At 36.5% G+C, this 25,537-nt stretch overlaps 1 protein-coding gene across 1 annotated transcript in view; it reads right to left on the reverse strand.

Moving 5' to 3' along the window:
• Positions 1–25,537, reverse strand: part of EDIL3 (EGF like repeats and discoidin domains 3) — a gene marked incomplete at its 3' end in the record, with an annotated part of 142,708 nt that overhangs the window by 111,046 nt on the left and 6,125 nt on the right. The window contains exon 3 of the mRNA XM_026085800.1: positions 21,194–21,206. Within this exon, the coding sequence (XP_025941585.1) occupies positions 21,194–21,206 (13 nt within the window). The remainder of the gene's footprint in view (positions 1–21,193; positions 21,207–25,537) is intronic.

Here is a 25,537-nt window from a genome sequence, read left to right on the forward strand (position 1 = left end):
ATCCTTCGTCACCAGGGCACCCACCCCATTCAGCAAAGGGCCCACATTTTCCCTAGTCTTCCTAGGGAAGACTTCCTTCAGCTCAGTAATATTGAATGATGACACTGAAATGTGCAATGGGAATTATCATATTAAACTGTTCTGTATCTCTCTCTAATTTTAAAGATTTCTTCCGACTCTGCTAGGCTCCAGACTCTAGAGTCTAGTTCTAGATTCTGGTCTAGAATTTGGTTGGCAATAAATTTGGAAAACACAGCATTTATGCTAGTTGGTCAGCAGTACATCTGTTAATGTGAATAAGAGGTTTGGTCTCACAGTTTTAAAGTGAAGTTGGATTTGTTCTTTTGCTGTGTATTTTTTTTTTCATCTAGTAGGTAGTACTGGGACACCAGTACAATTCTTCACAGGTCTTTAGGAAGGGCAATGCCTCTTTCTATCATCAGCTGGCTAAGCTGTATTTGAAGCTATTCTTAAAAAAAGCTAACATCAAGAAGGAGAACACCAGGTAACTCACTACTGCATGTCTACGATAACTCCCTATGCATGGATAAAACTATGCTTGGATGACAGATGTTAAGTGCAAATCAAAGTCATTAATTAAAAATCCCTAGAAATGCCCGTAGCACTTGAGAGGAAGCCTGCATTCTTATTGTCATAGGTTTACATCCATTTAAGCACTTGAAGCCTATGAAAAACTTATTCTTTCCTTCTTAACTTTTTTTCAGGAAACAAATTTCTAACAGAAAATTGGCCATGATTTCCAGCAAGCAGGTACAGGAAATTCACCATTGCATTATAAAAATAAGACATTTCTACTCTAAAATATTTCTCTTGCTGTGAATGCCTTGGGCACCTGACCAAAATTTCAGGTATAGTTGAAACGTAAAATATTAGCTTCTTTTAAAATGACTGTGTTGGAAATGCCCTGAGAGGTGGTTAATTTACTCTCACTTGATTCTTATTTACTTCCTAAGTCAACACATCAGGGCCTGGTGGAGTTAGAAAATGCTTAAATAYGAACCAAATGTTTCAGAAAGATTTAGTTGGCAAATGAAATTCTATATTTTGCAGAAGACAAGATTAGAGAATGATATTTGTTTTCTGCCTTTGCATTCACAACTCTGTAGGACAAGGAAATCAACGTGGTACCCACTAAAGAAATACAGAATCTAGTATTTGGCAGAATGTTCTGCTTAAGAAAAAAGTGTAGAAGAATTTGTTTTTTAAACAATTATTCACTTCTTAGTTACAACTCCTGCCGACATTTTAAGTGCTGCCAAAGGCACAAGAGTACTTAATTCAGTAATTCTGAAATCAGTAGTTGTCTGTCATGACTTGAAATATCACATAATTTATATATATATATATATATATATATATATATACACACACAAGAGCCATATGCATTGTTTTAAGGCATGCATGTTCCAAACGAGTAAAGAAAGTTTTCAGAAAATATCCTAGCACTTTTATGTACAAAATCTAATGTAATCAAATAGCTAAGGTATTAAGACCACAAATTACAGTGTAGTCTTTGCTTTTTCAGGTTTCTAAGAGCCTTCTCCAACACCCAAATACATAGTCTTAAAATTAAATACTGAGAAAGGCTATAAATTGTATTTATGATTAAGTAGGTAACTGCTAGCATCTGTTACGCTTAAGGATGAAAACCTTATCCATTATGTCTCCATCATCATACATGGAAAGCTTTACCTTCCAATTCAAATAATTTCACATTTATGAATGCCTGAAGATATTTCATTTGGGTTTTTTTGGATGTTTTATTGGAAATTTGATCAGCTATTCTTATGTGGATGAAGAATTTTCAAAAAACAATGTTTTACACTGTAAAATAATAAGGATGATGATTTTTTTTTCTAATTTTATTTTATGGATGTTCTCCCCCTTGGAAGAAAAGCTACAATAAAAGCTGACTCAGATGCTCACAATGCGTCTGAGTCTGGTTTTGCACTTGCACTGGAGGCTGAGTGAGCTGACCTGTTGCAGATGTGTACCCAAGTATGTGACTTAGGTTTAACTGAAAGCTGCCTGGATGCATTGCCACATATACCACTTGTCCATAGTGGCAGGTGAGCAGATTGAGGCTCATGCAGCAGAGCCTGAGTGAGTGGAGGTAGTTTGGTCTGCAAGGTTACTCAGAGGACTAATTCCCCAAGGCGGGAGGAGAACAAGGCTTTCTCAGGTCCTATCGCAGCTGCAAGATTTCAAGCTGAAACAAAGTGGGCTTTAGATATGTAGTAGAATGGTTGAGCGTGGTTTGAGCATCCCCAAATCCTTCACCAGAAAGAAGGCAGCAGAGTTACTACTATATTATATGATAATCAATTAGCAGAAAAAGTTCTTTGAGGAACTGAGACACAGGAATAGAAATGATATTGGTGATAACCAGTACTTAAATACAATTTTAATTTTAGCTGTTGGTACCTCACAAAGGAAGTCAATAAAATTGAAAGGATTCAAAAGACAATAAGCAATGCTCAAAACCAAGCAAAAATAGCAGAGTTAAGACAAACAAATAAACCCCAACTCTACATAGTTCTGTGATGGTAATACCAGACACCCATGTTAATTCCTGAACCTATGGTGCCATTCTTCACCCCAGACCCACCTCARCCAGCTAGTCTGCTGCCTGCAAATTACTCCCAAATTAACTTGTCTCACTGAAATAAACATTAGGAAGTTCAACTAACACCCAGGCAAGACCAATAACTTCCAAATCCTAAAATTTCAGGGCAAATTAAAATGGTCATATGGATCCTGCAGTTTCTGGTGCTTTCCCAAATACTTGGCAGTTTTCTGCAAATTAAGATTTTCTAATATATCATTTGCAAAAATACTAGTCCCATTCTTCCTGGAGCAGGGGGCTGTGCAAACCAACAAACTAACAGACAAGAGCTTTATCATTATATAAAAATTCTTTAGATTGTATGAAGATGAAAAGCATTCAACAGTCTGTTTACTAGAAAACATTCTAAAACAGAATAAACAAAATTGCTTAGAAACAGAGGCATACATTTCTCTGTTCAAATGCCTTGCTTGGTTCATAAGCCTTACAGAAGAATTAACTTTTTTTTTTTTAAATTCAAGTCTACAGTACTGACTGAGGCTCGGCATACTGCTATACCAAGAGAGTTTCCATGCAACACAATCTTCATCATAGAAAATCTGAGCTCTAAATTGTAAAATGTGCCAAGAGGAGAATTCAAAGGACCAGATGGCAGCTAAAATGAAGGATATGGAGTTAGAGGACTCCCTGCATGGGAAAGGTAAAAACAAAGGGGAAAGGCTTTGATGAGGTATGTGTTTTCAATAGTCTTCTAATAACTTCAAGAATGAGGAATGGGAAATACCACACCATAAGACTACATAGTAAAAACATAGGTATAGGAAAGAGAAGACTTGAGTCATGATCTAAGCAAGGCTGAGCAGACATTGTTAAATGAAAAAAATATTTTGATTGTCCAGGTTAATTCTGGAGGCATGAACACAACGCTTAAGGAATAACTGACATACCAGTACAAACTTTTAACATTTCTGATTGGGCAGAAGCAAAAGATCCTATTACTTTTGAAGTCAGTATTGGTTTTATCTTTGACTTCAGTATAACTGGAATAAATACCTGAATATATTTGAATACATTGCTGTTTATTGTGGAAAAATACATGTTGTAAAATATGTATGATGCAGAGTGCAGCAAAACAATGTTAATAATATCCAACTTTAATAAAACCATGTCCTCCTCTAGATCTCGAAGAACTTACTACCATATGTCTATGTTAACAATGGGAACACAGACTCAYGGAAAATATCAATTTATCTACGGATATCAACAGGACAGTAACAGAGGAAGTACTGAATCTGGACCTCTTCAATCCTACCACTTTATTCTGTGCCCCTGAACAGACTGTCTGACCTAAAATATGGGTGAAAAAGAAATTTACTTTAAACATAGAGCAGTCCTAATACCACAGATCATTGTACTATTGACCAATTTTATTAAGCACAGGAATTTCTTCACTGACGTTTGTATTTCAACAAACAGAAATGCCAAAAAAGTAACATTTTTAATCCATGCTTAGTAACTGTAAAAACAGATGTTTTTCTCTAGTGCTGACACAAACACGGCCTCTCTCTATATGATGAAATAGGACAAAATAGAACATGGTGCTATGAGGCACAAAAATACATACTCGGGTGAGGTTTTTCTACTCTTCTCAGAAATGCCACTTTATCCTAACAAATTCAAGTTTAAATAGCATTAAGACTTTTTTTTTTTAACCTCATTTGTCATGTATACACTATTTATAAAGTTTTAGAAAATAATTAAATCTTTAGTTCTCAAGGCTATTTTTTCTGAACAAGTAAAGTGAAGATAATATACACTGATTTTTCTTTTATCTTAATGAATGAAGCCACTAGGAGTCAAAAGTTTATCAGCTTCCCTGACTTAACCTCTGTAAAAAGCATTTTAAATGCAATTGTCAGTCAGCATTCCAGCACCCCTCCACGCCTTTCAATTTTCATTAGTGTAGGAGTGAGGCCTATTGATTCTGAACTGTGTTTTTTTCAGATTTTTCTCATCCTGAGTATATAGATTTTATGGAATGCACCTCACCCCTACTTGTGACTACATTCTTTAGAGCAGACTTACTCATTTTCCATGTATTTTCTTTTAGAAGAAGAGTTCTGCATTTTCAGAAGAGGCTTAGCACCCTCTCCTGTGGCTACATTTCAAAAGGAATCAGAACCAGCACCTCCCACTGCGGGAAATGAGAGCTGTTGGGTTCTGTCGAGCTGCGTTAAAAAGCTGTCCTTAATTCCTTTTGATTTCCCGTCTTGTGCGCTGCGAAACAGATGGCTCAGCCTCCCTGTGAGCTACCCCAGTCCAAAGGAAGTTTGATGGAATCTAAAGCACCTTTGGGCACTCGCACCTCCCTTCCATGAGAAAGCCCGTCACCAAAGCCCACCATAAAAACAATGATTACTATTCCTATAACCTCTTCTCCTAGGCACTTGAGACGTTGCAGAATGCATTTTATTTGGTCAATTCAGGTCAGAAGAATGTAAATCAATACTTTGCATCTGGATTCAGTAATGCCTTGTGCTCTTCAAAAAGAGGGCATATAAAAAGGCTGGGTACAAGCATGAAGCTATATATTGTTCTAAACCATTGAATACAAGACCCTATCTCTTATCTGATGGCACAACAATTCTCTTTGGCCCTCAGAGTGGTCACCATTCTGGATTGCACAGACACCTGACAATATGTACAGTTTTTATATTTGTCCTATAGGGCTGTACATTGGCATGAATAGAGCAATGAGAGAATAACAAAATGTATTGCCATAGTTATTGAACTTTTTTCTTTAAGTATTTGCCAACTTCCAGTCTCTCTGTCTAATGATCTAATATGTATTTTATGATACATTGATTGCCATACTATTGTTATTAAAGTAAATGACATTTAAAGGACTAATTACAATCACAGTGATGGAAACTTCTTACTGCTTCCATAGTCTTCATCTGTAATGTCCAAGGTAAATATACTAAAGTGCATGAAGGGCATGTTTCTAGAGATCTGGGAAAATGACAGGTAGATATTCACATTCTCAACTCAAAACTATTAAGAAAATCTTGATTGGAATCTGATTGACTTAATTTCTTTTTCCTCAGATCACTTAACAACTTGGTTTCCCTGCCATTGGCTGCTTTCTTCAGGATCTTCAGGATCAGAATATTCTTTTATTGTTCTTTCCCCTTGTCCAACAGCAGAAAATGTTGAGCAGACTACGTGAAACAGAAGTGAAAAACTCTTGAGCCAACCTACATCTTTTTTCCATGATTGTAGTGAAAGATCTAATTTTATTTTCGGTCCTTTTAAGAGGTAAAAGAAAAAAGGGCAATTTTTAAACTGTTGAAATGTTTTTTTTTAATTCAAAATTAGAAATCAACACAGTCTCACCAAAAAAAGGTGAAATTCATTAATATTTTTTCATTAGAATTTTCCCAAGTTTTTAAGTTGAAACTTAGTTTCTGTTAGTTTTTAAGTTAAAGATACACTTGTTAGTTTTTCAAGTGAAAAAATCCTTCTGAATTTAACCCACATTCATGAATAATTTGCATGTTCCCCATGGCATTTTCCAGTTAATTTAATATTCATGCAAAAAAAAGTTCAGGTTTAAAGATGAGCAAGCTAGATGCCTACAATGCTAGCAGATGCAGTTTTATTTTATTGTCTATTACTTAACTTTATTACAACATCTTTAATGTCAGCATAAAAGAGTATCTAATAATAGCATCTAATAACAAAGTCAGATCGAAATAACTCTACTGACTTAAGTCAAAAGAAAAAGTATTCACCCCATAATATTTGTCAAATTAAATTAAAATTTTTTTCCCAAAAAAACCTTTTCCTTACTAGGAATCTTACGATGTCTTTGCTGAGGAGAAAATATTCTCCTTAAGGGAATTCATTAGAATATTAAATTTTAAATTAAGCCATGTATTTTAAACTCTGTTAATTACTATGTACAGCATTCTGCAAGAGCTTTCTACATCAAAGATTTTTATGACTAAATACAAGATATATTCAAGAAACTAGAATGAAAAAATAGTAGTCATGAAAAATTCATCAGGTGGGCAAATTCTTCTACTTTATAAATATTCCATGTTTTAACCTAGTGAATTTTAGCTATGACTTTGCATTAAAAAGGACAAAATAACACACTATATATGAAAAAGTACATATATACACACACATATATTTATTCATATACGCTGTAGGATGGTAGACCAAAATGTCTGATTGCTACCAGTATTTAATCACTAAAGTGAAACAGCCAATATTTGACCGAGGTTCCCTCATTTATGTATCTTCTTCTTGATTCTCTGCCCTACACAAAGGTCTTTACATTAGATCTACTTTATAAATGTAAAAGTGATTGACTGCATTTATCGTCTCCTGGTGACCTGAAATAAATCAGTCATATACACATTTATATTACCTTCCTTTGGCTGTGCCTCTTTTACTGTACTATCTCTCAGTATGAGAAATTTTTAAACGGCCTCTCACACCGCTAGGGGCCAATTCAGACCTATACAGTGCAGATATAAACTCCACTGAAATCACTGGACATTGAACCAGGGCAGAATTCGAGCTAATGACTCCAGGATAATTCCTCTGTAATTAGGTCAAGAATTCCCAGCAGAAGCTGATCATGTAAATTTTGCTACCATTTTGCCATGACAAATGTATACCTCGGTGACTGAGAGGCTTAATGAGGTTCTAGCTGTTTTCCAGAATATATCATAGCGCAAGAAACCTTCCGCCTTCACGCCACCTGAGGCCTCACAAGTCTCGGGGAGGTCAGCAGCTGCAGTGCCATGGCAGGCTATYGTGGGTGAAGGAGGGCAACCAGGTCATGGGAGAGGTTTTTTCTTTCATTTTATACAGGCAGACGCTGTTGGGATCCTCAGGGGAGAGGGCAGCTCAATTTAATGAGCTTTCCTTTCCTTCAGTCTTATACCTGATTTATCAAGCAATTTTCAAAGTCGCCAGTGGGCATCCATACAGCCACTTCTGTGAACTGAGGGGCTTAGTAAAAACTGGGGAATGAAAAATGTTGTTTGTTTCCTAACAACATTAAGGAGGAAAGAAGTTAATTATAAATCCACATTATCCATAAAAACACAATAAGTAAACAGAGATCAAGCACACCAAAACATGTCCTACCCATATTCCCTCTCCTTTATATTCTAGGAGTCCTTTTGCCTGCCTTTCTTACTCACCTTGAAGCTTTAAAGGGTGCTTTTTGTCCGGTTTCTATATTGCTTTTTATGCACTGTGTAGTGACGTGAGGGATCTGTGTTTTTTCTTTTTTTGTTTTTTTTAAGAAAAAAACTTCTGACAGAAATCTTGCAAATTAATTCAGAATTTTCTACTTGATACAAACTTCCTTGTTTCTTATTGTTTACTGTATGCTATGTCTTTCTTTATAAACAGTTTGCAGTGTTGCTGTTATTTGTGCATCAACATTTTCTAGTTTGCTGGGACCAGGAGTTATTAGCACCTGGCCCATCTTCCAGGCATGGCTTAACCTTAATACACGTTCAAGTATGATAGTCACGAATCAGTCRCCCAAATCTTGTCTGCATAACTACTGTTGGTTGGGGGTTTGTTTCCACCCTTATGATGCTAGTGATCTTAATTCTCTGGGCTGTTTGTGTACTGAACTTTTTCCAGCTATCCCATGCCAAACCAGGCAGTAAGCCTCGTAAGCCTTCCATAAGGACATCTCCCCCGTAAATGTGCTAGAGCCTGCATTGCCTCTCACAGTATGAGCCTATCATCTGCTTCTGCTCTGCAATAAAATTATATTACAAGTTGCCACCATGTTATATCATGATCATAGGTTGCTTTTTCCTTAATTTTTTCAGTAAGAATTCATTGCCTTAATGCCAGTTGTGCCTTTTTCAGTTAGCCAAGGATACATCTGGACCCACAAGCAGTCGATATATATTTTGGAATACCTTCCAAAAATGTCTTAAAGAAGTCAGAATGATCCAGAAGAACTTAGCATTTCTCATCCAATTTTGTTCAGGGCAGATTAGACTATACTGCATAATTGTCAGTACTAGTATTTTTTTAAACAACCATTTCAGTTATTTGGGGTAAAAGGAGATCTGCAGTTTATCCAAAGAACCTTCTCCCTGATAGCAAGCTGCTGATCAATCCTGGTGTACTTGAGAATATTATGAGGTTTCACACTACTCATTCTTTTGTCAACATTACTACTGAAAGATTAATAGGAAACTGTATGTCTATATTCAGCTTCTCCCCGGGTGTTCATCACGTTGAATCACAGCTTTATATTTTGTTCAAATGCATACACTAGTTTTCTGCTTCCTCTTTCAAGTTGAGACCAATGTTGATAACGTACTACCTGCAGTCTGATACATGGTTCACAATACCTAGTTGCATATGTGTCAATGACTGTGCTATATGACTCTATGTCCATTTAACATCTTTTCTTGTTTCATGGCTTTCTCGTCAAATGTCTGTATTTACCCACTGACCTAAGAATGATTTTACTGTATGTTCATACAGTCCCATTTCTATCATCTCACCCACTGTTTTTTAATATTACAAATAAATATTAAGGTAAATACAATTCTTGGATGTAGTGGAATACCAAATCATGCTAAAATAATAATAATAATAATAATAAACTTGTCTCTTCTTACAACACTGCTAAGACAGATTTGGGTTAAGTTACTCAGTTCTTGTGCCTACACTGCAGCACACACATGAAAGTATCAAAGAAAGTTAAAATGAAAACCTCAGAGATGTTACCAGCACCAGAAATACTAGAAATATTAGAAATAAGGCTTAGGCAGTTTTGTTACTCAGCTGACTGAAACAGAGATCACCTGATCACTATCTATCAGTAGTTCTGTACAGAAAATAAATCCAATACTGAGAAGCTTTTCTTTTTCATCAGACCTTGCTGACAAAGATACAACAAAGTTCAGTAGCTGAACCATAAATTAGAGACATTCACCTCAAAATGGAATGCGACTTTCTAGATGCATAGTTGTACCTGACTACATTGGACCATGCTGCTAGTCAGGTTAGTGGTCAGGAACAAATTTACCCTGATATTTGGATAATCAAAACAGTGACATTTTTCAGCTACTTTTTGAGCACCAATTGCCAGCTGGATCATCTGAACATTTCTCACCTAATCAAACCTCTGACACTAAATTCTCCTCCTCTTTGCATGTATCACAATGCAAGTTTCCTGAAAACTGCAAAACTTTATTCTGACTCTTCGGGCTTCATGCACAATATCGGGGTGAGACTTCATGTCCTGTGATTTACAGGAGATCATGCTATATTTCCTAACAGTCTATTCTGGTCATAACATTGATGAAACTTGATAGTCAATCAGAAATTCAACTGGAATGCAGCTGCGTACTCGTGAATACTTGGCCGCAAGCCTCACAGCACATGTATATTTCAAAAAAGGATTACCGCGAATATGCTGCACTACTCTGGAAACTGCCAAAATCACCAGTCACCGAATGCACTGCTGCTTTTGTTACCTCTTGGTGTAGTTACATATGAGAGGAATATGAAACAATTTTGTTTATGATACATTCCCATAAACTGGGCAAACTTTTCTGCTTTCCCTGAAGCATGACATTTGTATTCTCAGCTACTGAATCACCACTCAACCTTCAAGTGTAGGAAGCTGAGCTAAAAAACACTTGATTTTTGACTAGACCTATTTAGCTTCTTCTACTGTTTTGAGGCCCTTCGACAGGTTCTTCAATACTTCCTATGTTCCCATAGGGTGGAAACGCCTAGTCCTAAGGACTAAATCCATATGCCACTTATTAATCAGTAAGACTCAATTTTCCTGAAGTTTCACTTGAACGCTATGGAAACAATTCCCTCCTCTTACTTTTTTATGTTACTACTTAGCTGTTTTGCTCGGTACTGTTTTGATTCCTTTTAATCATGTTCTTTTCATCGCGTTGCTCTCACCAGGTAGACCTTTGCCATTGTTTCATGTACTGCGCTCTGGCTTTCCTATTAATCACATTCTCTTTGTTGTTTCTATTCTCACCAGACAGTTACCACTATGTTTCATGTACCACATGCTGGCTAATGACATGAAAAAATTCAGTGCTTATAAAGCTAAATTAGCCCCTTCTTATCCAAATACTACAGCTAACACCATACAAAGGTGCAAACAAACTAGATTTTTAAGTCTCTCTCTCTCTCCCCCTGCTTGCCCCTTCCAGCTCCAGCTCTTCTGCTCTGCAGCCAGCAGACTTCTCTCAGGTTCCAGGCAGATTGTCTTACCTTCCCTGTCAAGCCAAGGTGCTTCAGCACAGAAAATGTAGCTTTCTTCTTGGGTGTGCCAAAGACATTCACTAACATCACATGTCTTACAAGGCAATCAGCCCTCTAGAAGTGAGGTTGACAAGAAAATTTGCACAGAAGAAAGGCAAATGGTAGGCAGCAAACAGCTGTGATTTAGAGCTGCCAAGTCCAGAAGAACAGTGGAGCTACCGTGGACCATATTTGAATGAACAGAGCTCACTAGAAACACACATACAGTATTACTTGTTACAGGCAGGATAGGAAATTAAATTCAGCAGCAAATTAAATTACATACAAAGATGCCACCATTTAATTCAATTCCAATTAACCAGATTATTGTAGTTTTAATATTAATTTTCCAAAACAGGGGTGTGATCTTTCTTTAAAAGTATTGCTATCAGTTTGACCTCAGCAGGGACAGAAGTGGAGTCTGCAATTTAATTCTTTCTCTGTTTAACTGGAAGATATATGAAAGAAATGTTTCACACATTCATCAGCTTTCCAAATTGTATCAAGATTCATAGCATGCTATTTTAATATTCTCTTTCCTTATTTTAGAAAACTATTTCCTGGTCTCTGGTTCTTCATACATTCAGGTGTAGTACTTGAAACATAATTAATCCATTTAATGTTGGATTACTAATTTTTTTTAAAAGTGCTCAGGTCTTGTCTTCCACCCTGAGAGGGTAAATGATGAACACACCATTATTTTGGAAGAATCTGTAACTTATATTATGATTGATATGCTTAATTCCCTTTTTTATGCTGCATTGGTCAGGGTGTGTTCTACATAACTAAGACCGATCCCAGTGACACCACTAGTAAGGACAAAGTTAATCCACTGCTGACTTTTGTTGCTGACTTAAGCTAATGTATTGTTCAGCTATGAGCTAATGACACCTGCAGATGTTTCTTATTTCATGCCAGCAAAAGCAGAAGCTGAAATTAAATATTTTCTTTTTATGGCCACTATAGTTTCCCTTAAAAATTATGCCCCAGTCAGTCATATTTTTGAGTAAATCAAATGACAYTGACAATGCAATTTTCCTATATCCAAAAATTACTCTTACAGGACCAAATTCTGGCCTCATTAGACTGTTCATAATGAACAATATAACTGATAATTAAAAAGTTGACAAGGCTAAGAAAAGGAGGAAAGTAGTAAGAGTTTTTAATCAAAACAAACCCTCCCCCCTTTTTCTCTCTCTCTCAACAAGAATACATTTGTATTTAAAGATATTGCTATGCCTCTGTCTTCTCATTATTTTACACCCTTACTGCCCCCACCTTACTTCCACATACACATGCAGAAACCTATGAAGACATCCACTTTTTGTTTAATCCAATGTGTTATACTTCACAGTACTTACAGCTGAGCAGATGTTGTTTATTTCTAGATAATAGTAACTCAGTACACTGAGTTTTAGCTGTAATTATTTTTTTACTTGTTTCTCAGGGCAATGAGATCTGATCCACAGTGATTCTATCATAAGCTTTGATATTACTGTTGCCTGTTCACATACAGATCTTGTGCCAGCACAGGGCTGCAACAACTTTTCAGYAGCTTTGCTCAGGCCTATCTATATAGCAATGGTCATCACTCTATAAACCAAGAATCCCTACTAATGATGAAAATTCTTTTACCAGAGCAGGAATATCATTAGTTCATATCTTTGTAACAGCAGAAGGCAGATTATTGTAGTGGAAGGACTCATCTACCATGAAAACAGGGGTTTTAGGTATAGAGTGTGAGCTAAAGCTTTAACCAAAGTATTTTTGCATGTCTGGAAAAGAGGCGCTTTGTTTTTTTACAATGTTTTGACTAATTGGCAGAGCAACTTTTTGAACAACATTACTGCTTAGACAAATATCTTTCACTAAGAAGTTCCAAAATACTGATTTCTGTAATGACTGTAGGTTCTCACAAAGGATCTGATTTTCTTATTTAAATTCAACTTCTTGGTTTGCACATGTAAACACCTTGGAACTGAGGTTTTAAATTTTTGCTAAACCCCTAATCATCAGAAATGCTGAGTAATCTAATAATTAAGCATTTTTTTTAATGAACACATATGTTACTATCATAGTGGAGAACTGGATAGAAAAGACTGCAGTTCTCCCACATATTTGCAATAACTACCTTTTCCGACTTATGCCCTTTCTTGGCACTTATCATTGTATTTCATGACACTTTGTCACTTTGATACACTTTGTATCATGAATCCCTAGAATCCCTAAATCTTTGCCTTTATACAGTACACATACTTCAAAAGTACGTGACTGCTTACCATACCTTGATGAAAAGCCTTGGTGAAACCCACATGGAAAAACACTATGCAGGAGGCAGCACTTGGGACTTTGTAACCAAGCAACTTTGCAGACACCTTCTTTGGCCTCTCCAGTGCAATCTCACAAGCAGCTTTCCTCTTCCGTTATTTCTCAGAAGTGGGACACTGTGTTAAATGTCCAGAGGCCACAAGATCAGTTCAGTAACTAGCATTGTCTCTCTATGGATAATTTGGTAATAGTTTTAATCCTTTATGAGTTACAACACGGAATGGAGATATTTCTGCAGAATAAACTTCTGAAATAGCACAACTGAACATGTGCACACCCTTTCTTCCTAGTAAACCAGGCATGTTTACAGTTCAGCAATACTTGCATGACAAAAGATTCTTTCAAGTATCCTGACTTCTGAGATTTGGTTGTTTTGGGTAGTCCCAGTCTCCATACCCTTGCCTTTCCCCCCATTTGCTAATCAGTGTTCTCTTTGCCTGATCCCCAAAACAGTACCTTCTTCATATGGTTGGATCTAACCTCTCCTACAGMACTTCAGCCCAAAGAAAGAAGGGAAAGAGAATATGAGCATACTTCATTCATATTTTTTCCTGCTGAAATTTTTTACTACAGCACCTCTACTGACAATTTGGGGGGTACTGTTATTTTTTCGGCCTTGCTTTGCTTTTTTTGTTTTATAAAGCACATTAACTTTTGATTCATAACCAAATCATTTAACCTTAAATACACATTTGAATCTGTAGCTGCTTCCAGACTGCATTTCAAATAAGAGACTAGGACACTGTCAGCAAATATTCCTAAAGGAATATTATGAACATTATGAACACAGACTTCATGAGGAGAAAAAAAAAAAAAAGAAAATCCAGAATTCACAATTCCTATATAGAAATAAGCTACAAATCTTCACTTTCTATTACTTTATTTGTTCATTTTTACATGCATCTAGTCTTTTTTCAGAACAAACTTTTCATACCTATTCCTCTTTTGATAGTCTCTAACAACTCTCTCAACCTACTTCTCAATGTTTGTACTAGGAAAGGCTTAATAAATACATAGTTTTATTATAAACTTCCTAGAAAAGATTCATACTGCATTTCAAAAGAAAGATATTTTGGTTTGTGCTTGAAAGAAAGAAAGAAAAAGATAGAAAGAAAGAAGAAAAACGCATGAAATGGATTCTAACCAGATGCAAACACTTTAGCAGACCTCTAATAGCTAACTGAATATGCAGCATTACAGCTTATATTAAGGTCTAGGCCTCCTCTGACATGTAGTGAAGAAACCAGTAAATCTTTAAGATGGTATATAACCTAACTTACTGATTTGTTACAGGTTCTCCTTATTAATCAGAATCAATTCAGTTCTGGATAGTGCTTTGTCTGGCTTCAGCTACCAAGTCTTTGTCTTCTAGATTTAAACCAGAAGTATGAAGCACTTAGCAAACATGTGCGTCACTCCACTTAAATACACAGACACCTTCATGGGCAAGAGAAACATTACTTGTATCCCTTTTCTATTTATACCATAAAAGACATGAGACTCCTTGAAAACCGTTAAGTATCGTTAGAATAAAAAAGTACTTTAAGGCAGTCATCACAGCAGCAGCTATTCTTTCTTCCCTAGCTTTTTCTATGCTTGCAGCCTGAAAGATCAGTTCAATGACCCTAGCCAACAGAAGCTGTATAGTATTTGCTGTTAAAAGCTATGAGGAACCACAGATTGGTTCAGTCTTAGGGAAAGGACTCTGGCATTTACAGATATCTTGGACTTCTGAAATAAAAGTTCTGAATCAGGCACACGTGCACTGCTCTCCATACCACCTTACTGAGGGATGTTATGAGTGATGGCACAGAAATAACTGGACTTCATACTTCTTTTCATGTTTATTTTGGTGGGTAAAAGGGATGATGAACATATTACCCAAAAGATAATTACACATCATGTTGTAACACTCTATGTTGGTGTGTATGCATTGATTTAGAATAGGGAGAGCAGGAAAAAGGTGTATATGAGTTGAAATGGAATCCTAGAAGTACCTCCATGAGGATTTGAAGTCCGAGTATTTGCATCCTTTTCTCTGTGCAGAAAATGCTGGTCTATATCATTTGAATTACTTTATGGCATACCTAAAATAATCCAGTCTATTTTGACTACCCCTATTAGTCTATGAGGACAGAGGGAGAGAATAAGTGTAGAATATCAGGGTTTTATGTATATTGACAGATATACAAAGTAGATTATGTAGGCACGTCTTGTACCCATCCATTCGAAAAAACATTAAACACTTGCATGCATCCGTGGATACTTGAATTAGATATTTGTCAAAAGCATAGATCAGAAGTGTGGACCTACACATATTTGCACCAATTATGCATGAAGAGACACATAAGCCGAACAGCATTATAGGTACGAATAAAGCCTAAGCCCAGGTTCACCAAACCACCTAGCCTGAACTTTACTACACCTTTTCTAGTCTCAGGGACAAAAATCAAGCACAAGTCCAAGTCAATCCCTCCCATTAGCTTTCCCAGCTTGCAAAATTGGTTGGCTCATAGCAGAATCAATCTAATGTGTGATCCAAGATGGTATGGATGACTGGAGAGTTTGTGCCTCAAATCATATATGCTAATATTATAGATACACCCAGAGAGGGCCAGCTGAAAATATTTATTTTCATCCTATTGTTTTTTTTTTGTTTGTTTGTTTGTTTGTTTGTTTTTTTAACATGGGAAATAATAATATTGACTTTCCTAACTTGTGGTGCAATGGCAATTCTCAGCCAGGTGTTCAGCTCAAGTAATACATTTGAAATATTATACTGGAACCGTAATTAAGCACAGAATCTAGTGCCCTAATCATTTTGATCATTAATATTATAACGTAAACATGACTGAATTATTATTAATCATTATTTTATAGCATCGTCAAGTCAAGAAAGCCATACATCTAGTAACTCTAATAGAAATTATTCATATACTCCACACAGTCAAAATTTCACCAGGTCCTCATTATCCACCGTGGGGCTAAATCACTGCATTCCACAGGAAAAAAGATCCCTGACTTGTCTCTGCATAAGACAGCTGCAGTTTGAAGAACCATTCCAGCCAACACGCAGTGTCCTCCAGGAGCGGCCGTACCTCTCCTGGAGCGGAGCTGGCTCTGCACACCGGACAGCTCTGTCTGAATCACAACTGAGTGCTTGTGGGTGCGAGTGAAGGCAAGCGCTGCAACCAGCGCTTCTGCTGTTGTGGGCTCCCAGCGTACAGTCCCTTGCCACCCATGAGAACGACCATCCTGGATAATTCAGTAGGGAACTAAGGAAGAGGAGAGGAACCAGCGGGGATGTCTTGGTCTGGTTACCAACAGTTGACATGATCTGGTACAATTTAGTCCAGTACTCCTAAACAAAGAAGAGCCCAGATGAAAAGCTGACCTTACCTTATATTAGGTAGGGGCGATCGGACATCCYTCAGTTGACTCTTTATGAGCCAGCTGGAGCTGGGATATAGTAACACTATTTCAGCTTACTCATTATCCAGATTATCCCAATATCTCATTAATTTATGTTGAAGGGCTGCCTGTATCAAATAAACTAAAAGCAATGATCTAAAAGCACCACTTCTCCCTATTATTTTGGTGATAATTTTCACAGACGTTTTATAATGAACTTTGGTCTTCCAAGCTCTGATTCCTATCTTATTAGATTATCTTAAACAATTCYCCTGTTTTGTTTATGCCTAACAATTAATCCTGTGGTGATCTGGTAGCCTGATAGGAACAACTTTCAACTGTAAATTTGTTAGGGAGATCCTTTCATTACATTTGCCTTTTAAAATATGTTAAAAACAGTAAGAGCTGAAACATTTAGTTATTCTCCTTATACAGGTCACAGGGGAATCTGTAAGTACTCCTTTGCTGAAAAAGAACAAGTAATTTCTCATCTAGTATATATCTTCATAATTCTTTTGGCTTAAGAATTGTGTCCCCTTCTACCAACAGTTGTGGTTTTTAAACACACTTGATTTGTTCAAGACAGTACTAGCTGCATATATTCAAATTTAAAATCTTAACAGTTCATTTAATATTCTGGAAAGGCACAGAAGAGATGGTATGGAGAGTAGAACAATACGTAATTCTACACTGGTTTAAACAGTTAAGAGAGAATTTTTTTCTGGAATGAAGTGCTGAACAGCAAAGATCAGATCTTTGCACTCTTCCCAAGCAAAACCTCCATATGCCTTAGCAGAGGTTTTAAATGAAAAAGAAATGAGCATACAAAGGCATGAGATCCCACAGAGTTACATACTGAAAAGAAATTTCTGAGCTATAAATAGCAACTTTTCCCAGTTGAAGATTACCTTTATTCAGAGCAACATTTGGGCACCCTTACTCTCTTGCTTATGAGCTTTATTTCTGGAGAAAAGAAAAAGGGTTAATTTTTTTTTTTYACAGTATCAACATTCCAAAACAATATTTCCCTATTTCATTATTTTAAATATAATTAAAGATAAATGAGGAGAAAAAGGTAAGCAAAGCTGATTCCAAATCATGTTGAAATTTGCTCTGCTTAATGAGCCCTTTACATAAATAGTTTTGCAAAAAACATCTGGAAAGTAACGTAGAGGGGAAAAGAAAGAAACCTCAGCTATGTAGTGAAGTCCATCTGTCTCTAAGTTTCAATATTCTTCTTTTAATTTTTGTGTCTTTTACTCTGGAACTACACTGCATTTAGAACTTGCATTAACCTGAACACCACTAGGTTTTGCATATGATTGTTTTTGCCTAAGAAGTCTAAAATCTTTTAATCTGAATCTCCTAGGATGCTAGAATTATCATCTCATTAAAGACCGATTTGCCTTTTCAGCTAAAGAATCAGCTTCCTTCTGGCATTTTTATTTTAGCAAGTTGTTTCCAAGCTGTTGAGTCACATCCTTCTGCATAAAAATCCAGGAGCACACTAGATTATATAAAACAGGAACATAAACAGGAACTGTACTTTAATAACATCCATTTCTGAAGTCTGTATTTTATGAGAAATTATGTTGTCCGGGCTCTTCAAAAACATCAAAGATACTTACTTTGTGATAGTCAAGAAACTAGAGGAACAGGAAAATTAATCTAGACAGCTACTGCCCCATTTCTAGCTAAACAGAAGAGCAATTTATCCCTGATCCTACTTGATAATTCTTAATGAATGGCATATTTTAAGAATATTAAATGTTCTGCTACTTTCCATTCTCCTAAAAATCAGACAAAAACCAGATAGAACTGTGATTTCACATTTGGCAAAGATATGGCATACATATAAAAATGATCTAACAGAAGGCTCTCTCTTTGGGGCAGATTATAGCTGTGACAATCCACCAAGTTGAAAAATAAAACATAAATGCTGCATATGTTTTTAAACATATAAATTAAAAAAAAAAAAAAAGAGAGGGAGAGCTCTAAGTTAAACATTTAGTCCTTCAGGGATTATAAAGCCAAGATAGAGCCAAGGAGTCTAGGGTAGGGCCAGGTCTGTGCTGCAACTTATGAGCATCACACCAGCTTCCGCAGAAAACACAGCTTTGTTTCAGCTACACTTGCATTGCCTCTTACTAAGTACAGATGTCCAGATCTTTCCTCACTAGCCAAAAATGAACAATACTGAACAACGAAGTCAGCATAATACGGAACTTCACTATGAACAGCCTAGTGGCAATGTCAGAAAGTCTCTCACACACTTGGAATACTTCAGAGATACTAATGGATGTGAAACATTAATACAGTTGCATACAAGAATATTTATTGCATCAGATCTGCCTCTGTCATATACTGGATTCACTTGTTTTAATCTGCTATTTGTTGCCTACCAAGACCTTTTTCCTTCAAATTGGTTATTTGGAGGATTTTTTTTTTCCAGATAATGTAAGAATATCTATCCAAAGAGCAATTTTCCTTGGCTGTTAACATAAGCTCTTCATACATTTTTATGTGTTGTCTGTTTAAGTGGCATATCTGGCAAAACATAACTGGCTTATTGTGCCTACCCATCTGAAGTCAGTTTAAAACATTCAGACACACAATATTACTAGTTGTGTGTTACTAGTTATTCCAGCATGTCAAACAGACATACTGCATTACTAGGGAAACCATTGTCTCTTTTTCTGTTACCTCTTCCATCTTTTCTTCCCTCCTCAAACTGGGGGAAAAAACCCTAGTCAGCTGCAAACTGGAAGCCAGTGGCAATGAACCTGGGCAGTAGGAGCCGACCAGGTGTTTCCCGATGCCTCCCCTCTACTGCAGGCAGCTTGGGTAGGTCTGTTCTGCAGCATGCCAAGTTGCATTTCTGGAGCACCAGGCCTTCAGCAGACCAACCCTATTTACTTGAAATTTCCAACAGAAAATTTCTTGGCACTTGGATTGAGAGTCTGCACCTCCCTGGTTTATGACAGTTCTGCATGACCTACATGCATGCTTTTCTGAATGTTTTCCTGAGATGCCAGTCATCAGTGTTGGAGGTTTTGACCAAAACATGCTCTGCTACCAAGAGCTTCATCTCTTCAACTGAAAACAGGGGCCAGGAATGTGTTTTGCAGGCCATCCTATGCTCACATCCTTATTTATCTTTGCAAGGTCTCATCCTGAGCAGTAGCTTTGGCAACAATAGTCTGGATGGTTTTCATTTCTCTTTTTAATTAGACAAACATGCATAAAATCTTCCTCAGTATGTTCCACTGCTCTTTTGTCAAATGCTCTGAAGAGTATGACTACAACCACTCATTCCTAGCCAGTTTGTATTCAACTGTCAAATCATAAATTCACAAGTARAAAAAAAGAAGTGTGACAGGATTTTCAGGGTAGCATTTTTTCAGCAGCATCCTTTTGGCAAAAGTGATAAGACTTCTGCTACCTACAGACATTGTGGGTGGTCATCTTGAGATTAATGCTACTATGTAGATTTTTAAGATTAGTCATATACTTCAACACCTTGCAGAAATGGGATATAACTATCTACATTTCAAAATGCTTCATAGAGGATATACCCCAATTAAACCCAAGAGTATACTGACTGCTTTTTTTTTTTTTTTTAACACTGTTCCAACGAATTTCAGTTTCAGTACTCAAACACAGGGGTTCTTTTAATAAAATATTAGCTCTAGTCTAAATGAACATGATTGTATACCTCTCAGGGGGAAAATTCCCCAAGTGCTTCATAGATTAGTTGATTAACTTACTGATGCAATATCCCCTGTGTTAGCAATTTTGACCTTTCTTCAGTCCATATTTCCACAACAGTAAGCAACATCAAGAGCAGCTCTTTCAGCGCAGATGTTGTAGGGTTATTACATTTTCTGTAGTCAATGACATTTATTAAGGGCTTTTGGTTACATGCATTTAGCCTACTCAATTCAGATGTTTGTATAGTATGTGCTGTTAAGGCTCCTCATAAGCTAACAATTAAGTCTTAATTTGTCTTTTTATTATTATTATTWTTATTAACTATTTATTGGCTTTTAAGTCCAACAGGATTCTATATCTTTTGAAAACATCTCTTAATGAGCCAAGCACCCTAATATGTTATTGCTCCTGCTTAAAAACCGCTTTATAGTCATCAATTCCACATTAACCACCGTAGATTTGAAGCTATCCATACAGACTACAGAAGAGGACACTGTGAGGAATGCTCTCAACATACTAAGGCTATAGCTGTTTTTGTATGTTCAGTAAGAGGAAATTTAGTAATACATACTCATATTGCAAATTCTAATCATAAGGAAAGTAAGACAAGACTGCCCTCCAAACCAATTAGCAATGCACTGGGGATATATCCCACTAGAAACAAATAAACAAAAAGCAGATACACACAAAAGCAGCTTCATTTTCATCAGGTGCTGTACTGATAGGGCTTCATTTAATCACTTCTTACATTGCTCAGAAATGGAAGCCTGGCCAGTATCAAGAACTCCGTAGCAACAAGCAGTTGCTCAAGAAAACTAGCACTTTACCTCTTGGTCTGTAAGAAGAGAAATCAGCATACCACACAGAGTCTTAAACTGTGCCATAACGAATCTCAGGAGGGAAGAATTTGTTTTCTGCCCCCTCTCCCACTCCATCATGCTCTTTTCCCAAAAGACAGTTGTCTTCTACCATGAAATCAAATTATTTTTTATACATCTAAATAAACATGGGCCCAATTCACCATTCTGCTATTTCACCTTTATACTAACATAATTATTGAAACAATTTTCCAGAAAAAAAAATAAAGAGATACTCCTTTCCTTTGCAACTTTTCCAAAAGTTATTAAATCAATACCAAGATCAAAGCGTGATGACACTTAACCGGTGAATAAGTCACAACCATTTAATAAAATCTTCATGTTAGCAACAAGACACACTGTGACCAAGTCACTTTGGTAAACACAGTCATAATAACAATAAATACAGTGAATTTGGATAACACTACAAATATAGCAGTGAGAGCAGATGCTGAAATCTGGAACCTAAATATTTTCTAGTATCCTGGGCAATCTGCACTGAGTTCAGTATTGCATTAGGAAGAGTGTTGTCAGCAGGCTGAGGGAGATGATTATTTCCCTAAGATGATTAAGGGATTGGAACATCTGACATACGAGAAGAGCCTAATAGAGCTGGGTTTGTTCAGCCTGGAGAAGAGAAKGCTTGGGAGATCTTATCAACGTGTACAAATACCTGATGGGGATGGGGAAATAAAGATGACAGAGCCAGAYTCTTCTCACTTGTGCCTAGTGACAGAATGAGAGACAAAGGGCAGAAGCTGAAATACAGGAAATTCCACTTAAACATGAACAAAGTCCGTTCCTCCTTGAAGTCATATATTCTGGGACTATAAATGCATCTTTGAAATCATTCAGTCATTTCTGCTCACGGCATTGAAAAGTATCAGTAACAGTGATGGGAAACCAATGGCAACATTTTATCCTTACTAACTTTTGCAACAAGATCTTGCCCTGTTAGTGGAGAAGTCAGTACAACAAGTGTAGAGACCTAGGTCATACAAAGAAGGCCACAAAGACAAGAGATCATAGCAGTTTCACTCTGGGTCTAATCGTGGTCGCTGAACATTTATTTAACAAGTGAAAAACCCCTTTTATTGCTGTCTCCCAGGCTCAGTTAACAGAGATAGTAGCTGTCAAAGCAAGAGTTTCCCTTGGAAACTGGGAAGGTTGAACAGATATGGAAAACTCTACAGTATGATAAACAAGAAAGCCCACATTCACTTCTTTTTAGAAATGAAATCACTTGGCAAAACAAACAAAACAAAACTGGCATCTTTTTTTCCTTTCAGCTCTCCTCCCTCCTCTCAGTCACCATTCTGCACTTAGACCCAAGTTGCCTATATTATGTGTATCATACCATTAACTTGCCTTTCCAGCCTTTTAAAATGCATATAGATATTTTACCATGTTTTTCAGTAATGAATTCCTCTCAATGACTGCTGAGAGCTGATGCAAAGGTAAAGACACATTTCAACAGGGTCCCAACAGCCTATTAGAGGCAACTTTGGAGAGCGTTCCCAGGTAGACCCTCACGTGCTCTCTGCTCTTCTACCCACTCTGGCATTATACGTCATTTATTCTCTTACACAGATTAAACCTGTTCTTCATTTTATCCTCATAGACAGCTACTGAGTATCAGATCTGAAATATCAAAACTTAAAGTATTAAGTTGCTCATTTTTCAAACATGAACAGCATGGTCACTTATGGAACATATACTGACAGCCTTGTTGCATACTAAACTTAATTGCCCTTTTCTGTAACTTTTACCATCAGTCCTGTATTTCTCTGCCTGTGTTTCCCCTATGTTTACACCAAACAGAACAGTACACAGGCATAATCTCATAATTTTTAATCTTCTAATATATTTTCCCCAATATTATTTCAAAGTACATAGTCACACTGTCATTTCTGCCCTCAAGCAGTGTCCATGACATCTGTAGTTTTCTTGAGAAGCACATATGAGAGTTCTTCTCATTGTACCTAAGAGCGGCAGTTTATGGTATTTCTGTAATTCACACGGTTTCTGGGAGTTACCTGCGTGTTAGCTAAATGATGTCAACTCTGTCAATTCATTGTCTGCAATGCATTTTAATATCAATATTAATTACATGTGAATCTCTTTCAGCCTGGGCTAAAATTCATGTTGCCAGTGATACAAGAGTCTGCTACAGAAGTAACTCAGGCCCTGGTATCCTTATTACCTTTGGAAAACATCCTGCTATTTGTGAAGTTTAACAGAATTACTTTTTACTCTTATCTGTTTAGCTAAATCCTCTTCTACCTCACTGGATGATGTGCTGTATTGCAAAGAATCAGAAAGTAACTTTTCTGGTTTCCCTCTAGCTTAGCAGATATTTAGAATCAGTTAGGATACACAGACCATTGAAACCACCTGGCTATACAAACAGGGTAATATTATAGACCTGTCATTCAATCTCAACTCTTTTAGTAGGTCTACGTATAGCATTTAGTAAAAGGTAATACAGGAAATAAGGCAGGACTACCACTAGAGGTGGAGTATGATCAGAATATGATTAGTAACTTGAAATATATAGATATTATAATTACAAGCAGTTTAGGATTTTTTTTTCAGTTTTTTTTTCTTTTTCTTTCTTTTTTTTTTTTTGGTAGTCAAAGTTATAGTATCAGAAAACAGTGGAGCTGTATGACAGAGAAGTCAGGACTTTCCATGGATAACATTTAGAAAAAAGTACCAATAACAATTAGGCTGAAATAAAGTGCTATGATTGTGTCAGATTACTTTATATATTATCTTTATTAAGCTAATAAAAAAATATAACCCCTATTACATTCTTATGCCCTTGAACATACATACAGCACCCAAACTGTCTTGAAACTTGATTGCTAAACTTAGGTAGGATTTAATTTCCCTAACTTTACGTATTTTTATGCATCTACCTTTCTTCTTTTACACAAATGTACAACATCTGCTTGTCATTGTTTTTTTTAATTTACTCATTTTAATGCATGGTTCAGTTGTCAAGTAAAATCCCCGTTATCTGTTACTGTAAAATCCTCCTGTCTGAGGTATATTTCTTGAAAATTTGCGACTTTCCAGCTAAGGTCTAGAGATCAGTAGTATCCTGCCACCACCAGTGAATAATGTCTAATGCAGGAGCATCTAATGAGAGGGCTGTACAGAACACCCACCTGCTTTCCACGTGTGCGGTATACCACTGCGGCAGAAAGAAGGAACAAATGACACAGATTCCTCTCTCCCCCTCCCCACCTTTTCTTTTTACTCTGTGGCTCCTGACTTCCTAAATGCCCAATTTTCAACCAGCTTGGTATTTCCAGCTACACAGGAAATTGCCAAAAAATCCTTTTTGAATTTCTAAGGGATAAGGGAAATAACTTTTTGGCAATGATTCATTAAAAAGCCAAAGGGAAGTAATGTTTGTTAGTATTCCTTCTCCAATCTTACATCCTCTAACAGTCTCTTGCAGTACTTTGCTTGGCTCCTAACAGACCCACCTTTCAACAATTATTCTAATTGAAACACTCCAGAGTTTAAATTAGTTGAGTCTAATTGACTTATAATTACTTTTTTTACACTATTTGTTGTCATTTTCATAGGAGAAATCAGAATATTACCTTGAAATACCAGTTTTGCATTGGTTTTATGACTCTTTGTAGGGGAGATTAATGCTGCATCAGCCCCAGAAAGCCTTTGCTAAAAAATAGAAAACTTTTTTTCCTACTTCTTTTCTCCCCCCACAAACTACTTTTAAAGTTTTCAGAAAGTTACGGTTAGTCTCTGCTTGCATACACATAGCATAATCATACAGGACAAACACAAATTGAATTAACACTCTATATTTTAGCTAATATAAGAATATTAATTATTACCTCACTTAACAAATGTTGTCCACTCATTACTTCTTCTGTATTGCAACTAAAAATGTAATACTGTCTGCATATGCACTGTGATTATCTCATACTCCCAAATTTTTCATTTTCTTATGCTTTATTCTGCTCACCAGATTGAGATTTTGTAGAAGCGTTTGAAGAATTTAGTTAAGAATATATATATATTTTAAAGCCTTCTAAATATTCAGTTGTAAATTGCAATTGAGATGCTACAATATGCTTTCATTTCAGATTCACTCATGATCAGCTTCCTCCCAGCTACGGGCAATGCAATTACCTGCCAACAAAGTACATGATAAATCCAAACGTTTCCTGCAGTAAACCCACATCAAGGCCATTTTAGGGTAGCAAGAGATATAGCTGTAGGCTAAATTCAGACCCTTCAAGCATGCATAAAACTGGTAAGGAAATGGATG

Source organism: Apteryx rowi, unplaced genomic scaffold (assembly GCF_003343035.1).
Source record: "Apteryx rowi isolate R43461 unplaced genomic scaffold, aptRow1 scaffold_675, whole genome shotgun sequence".
Lineage (NCBI taxonomy): Eukaryota > Metazoa > Chordata > Aves > Apterygiformes > Apterygidae > Apteryx > Apteryx rowi.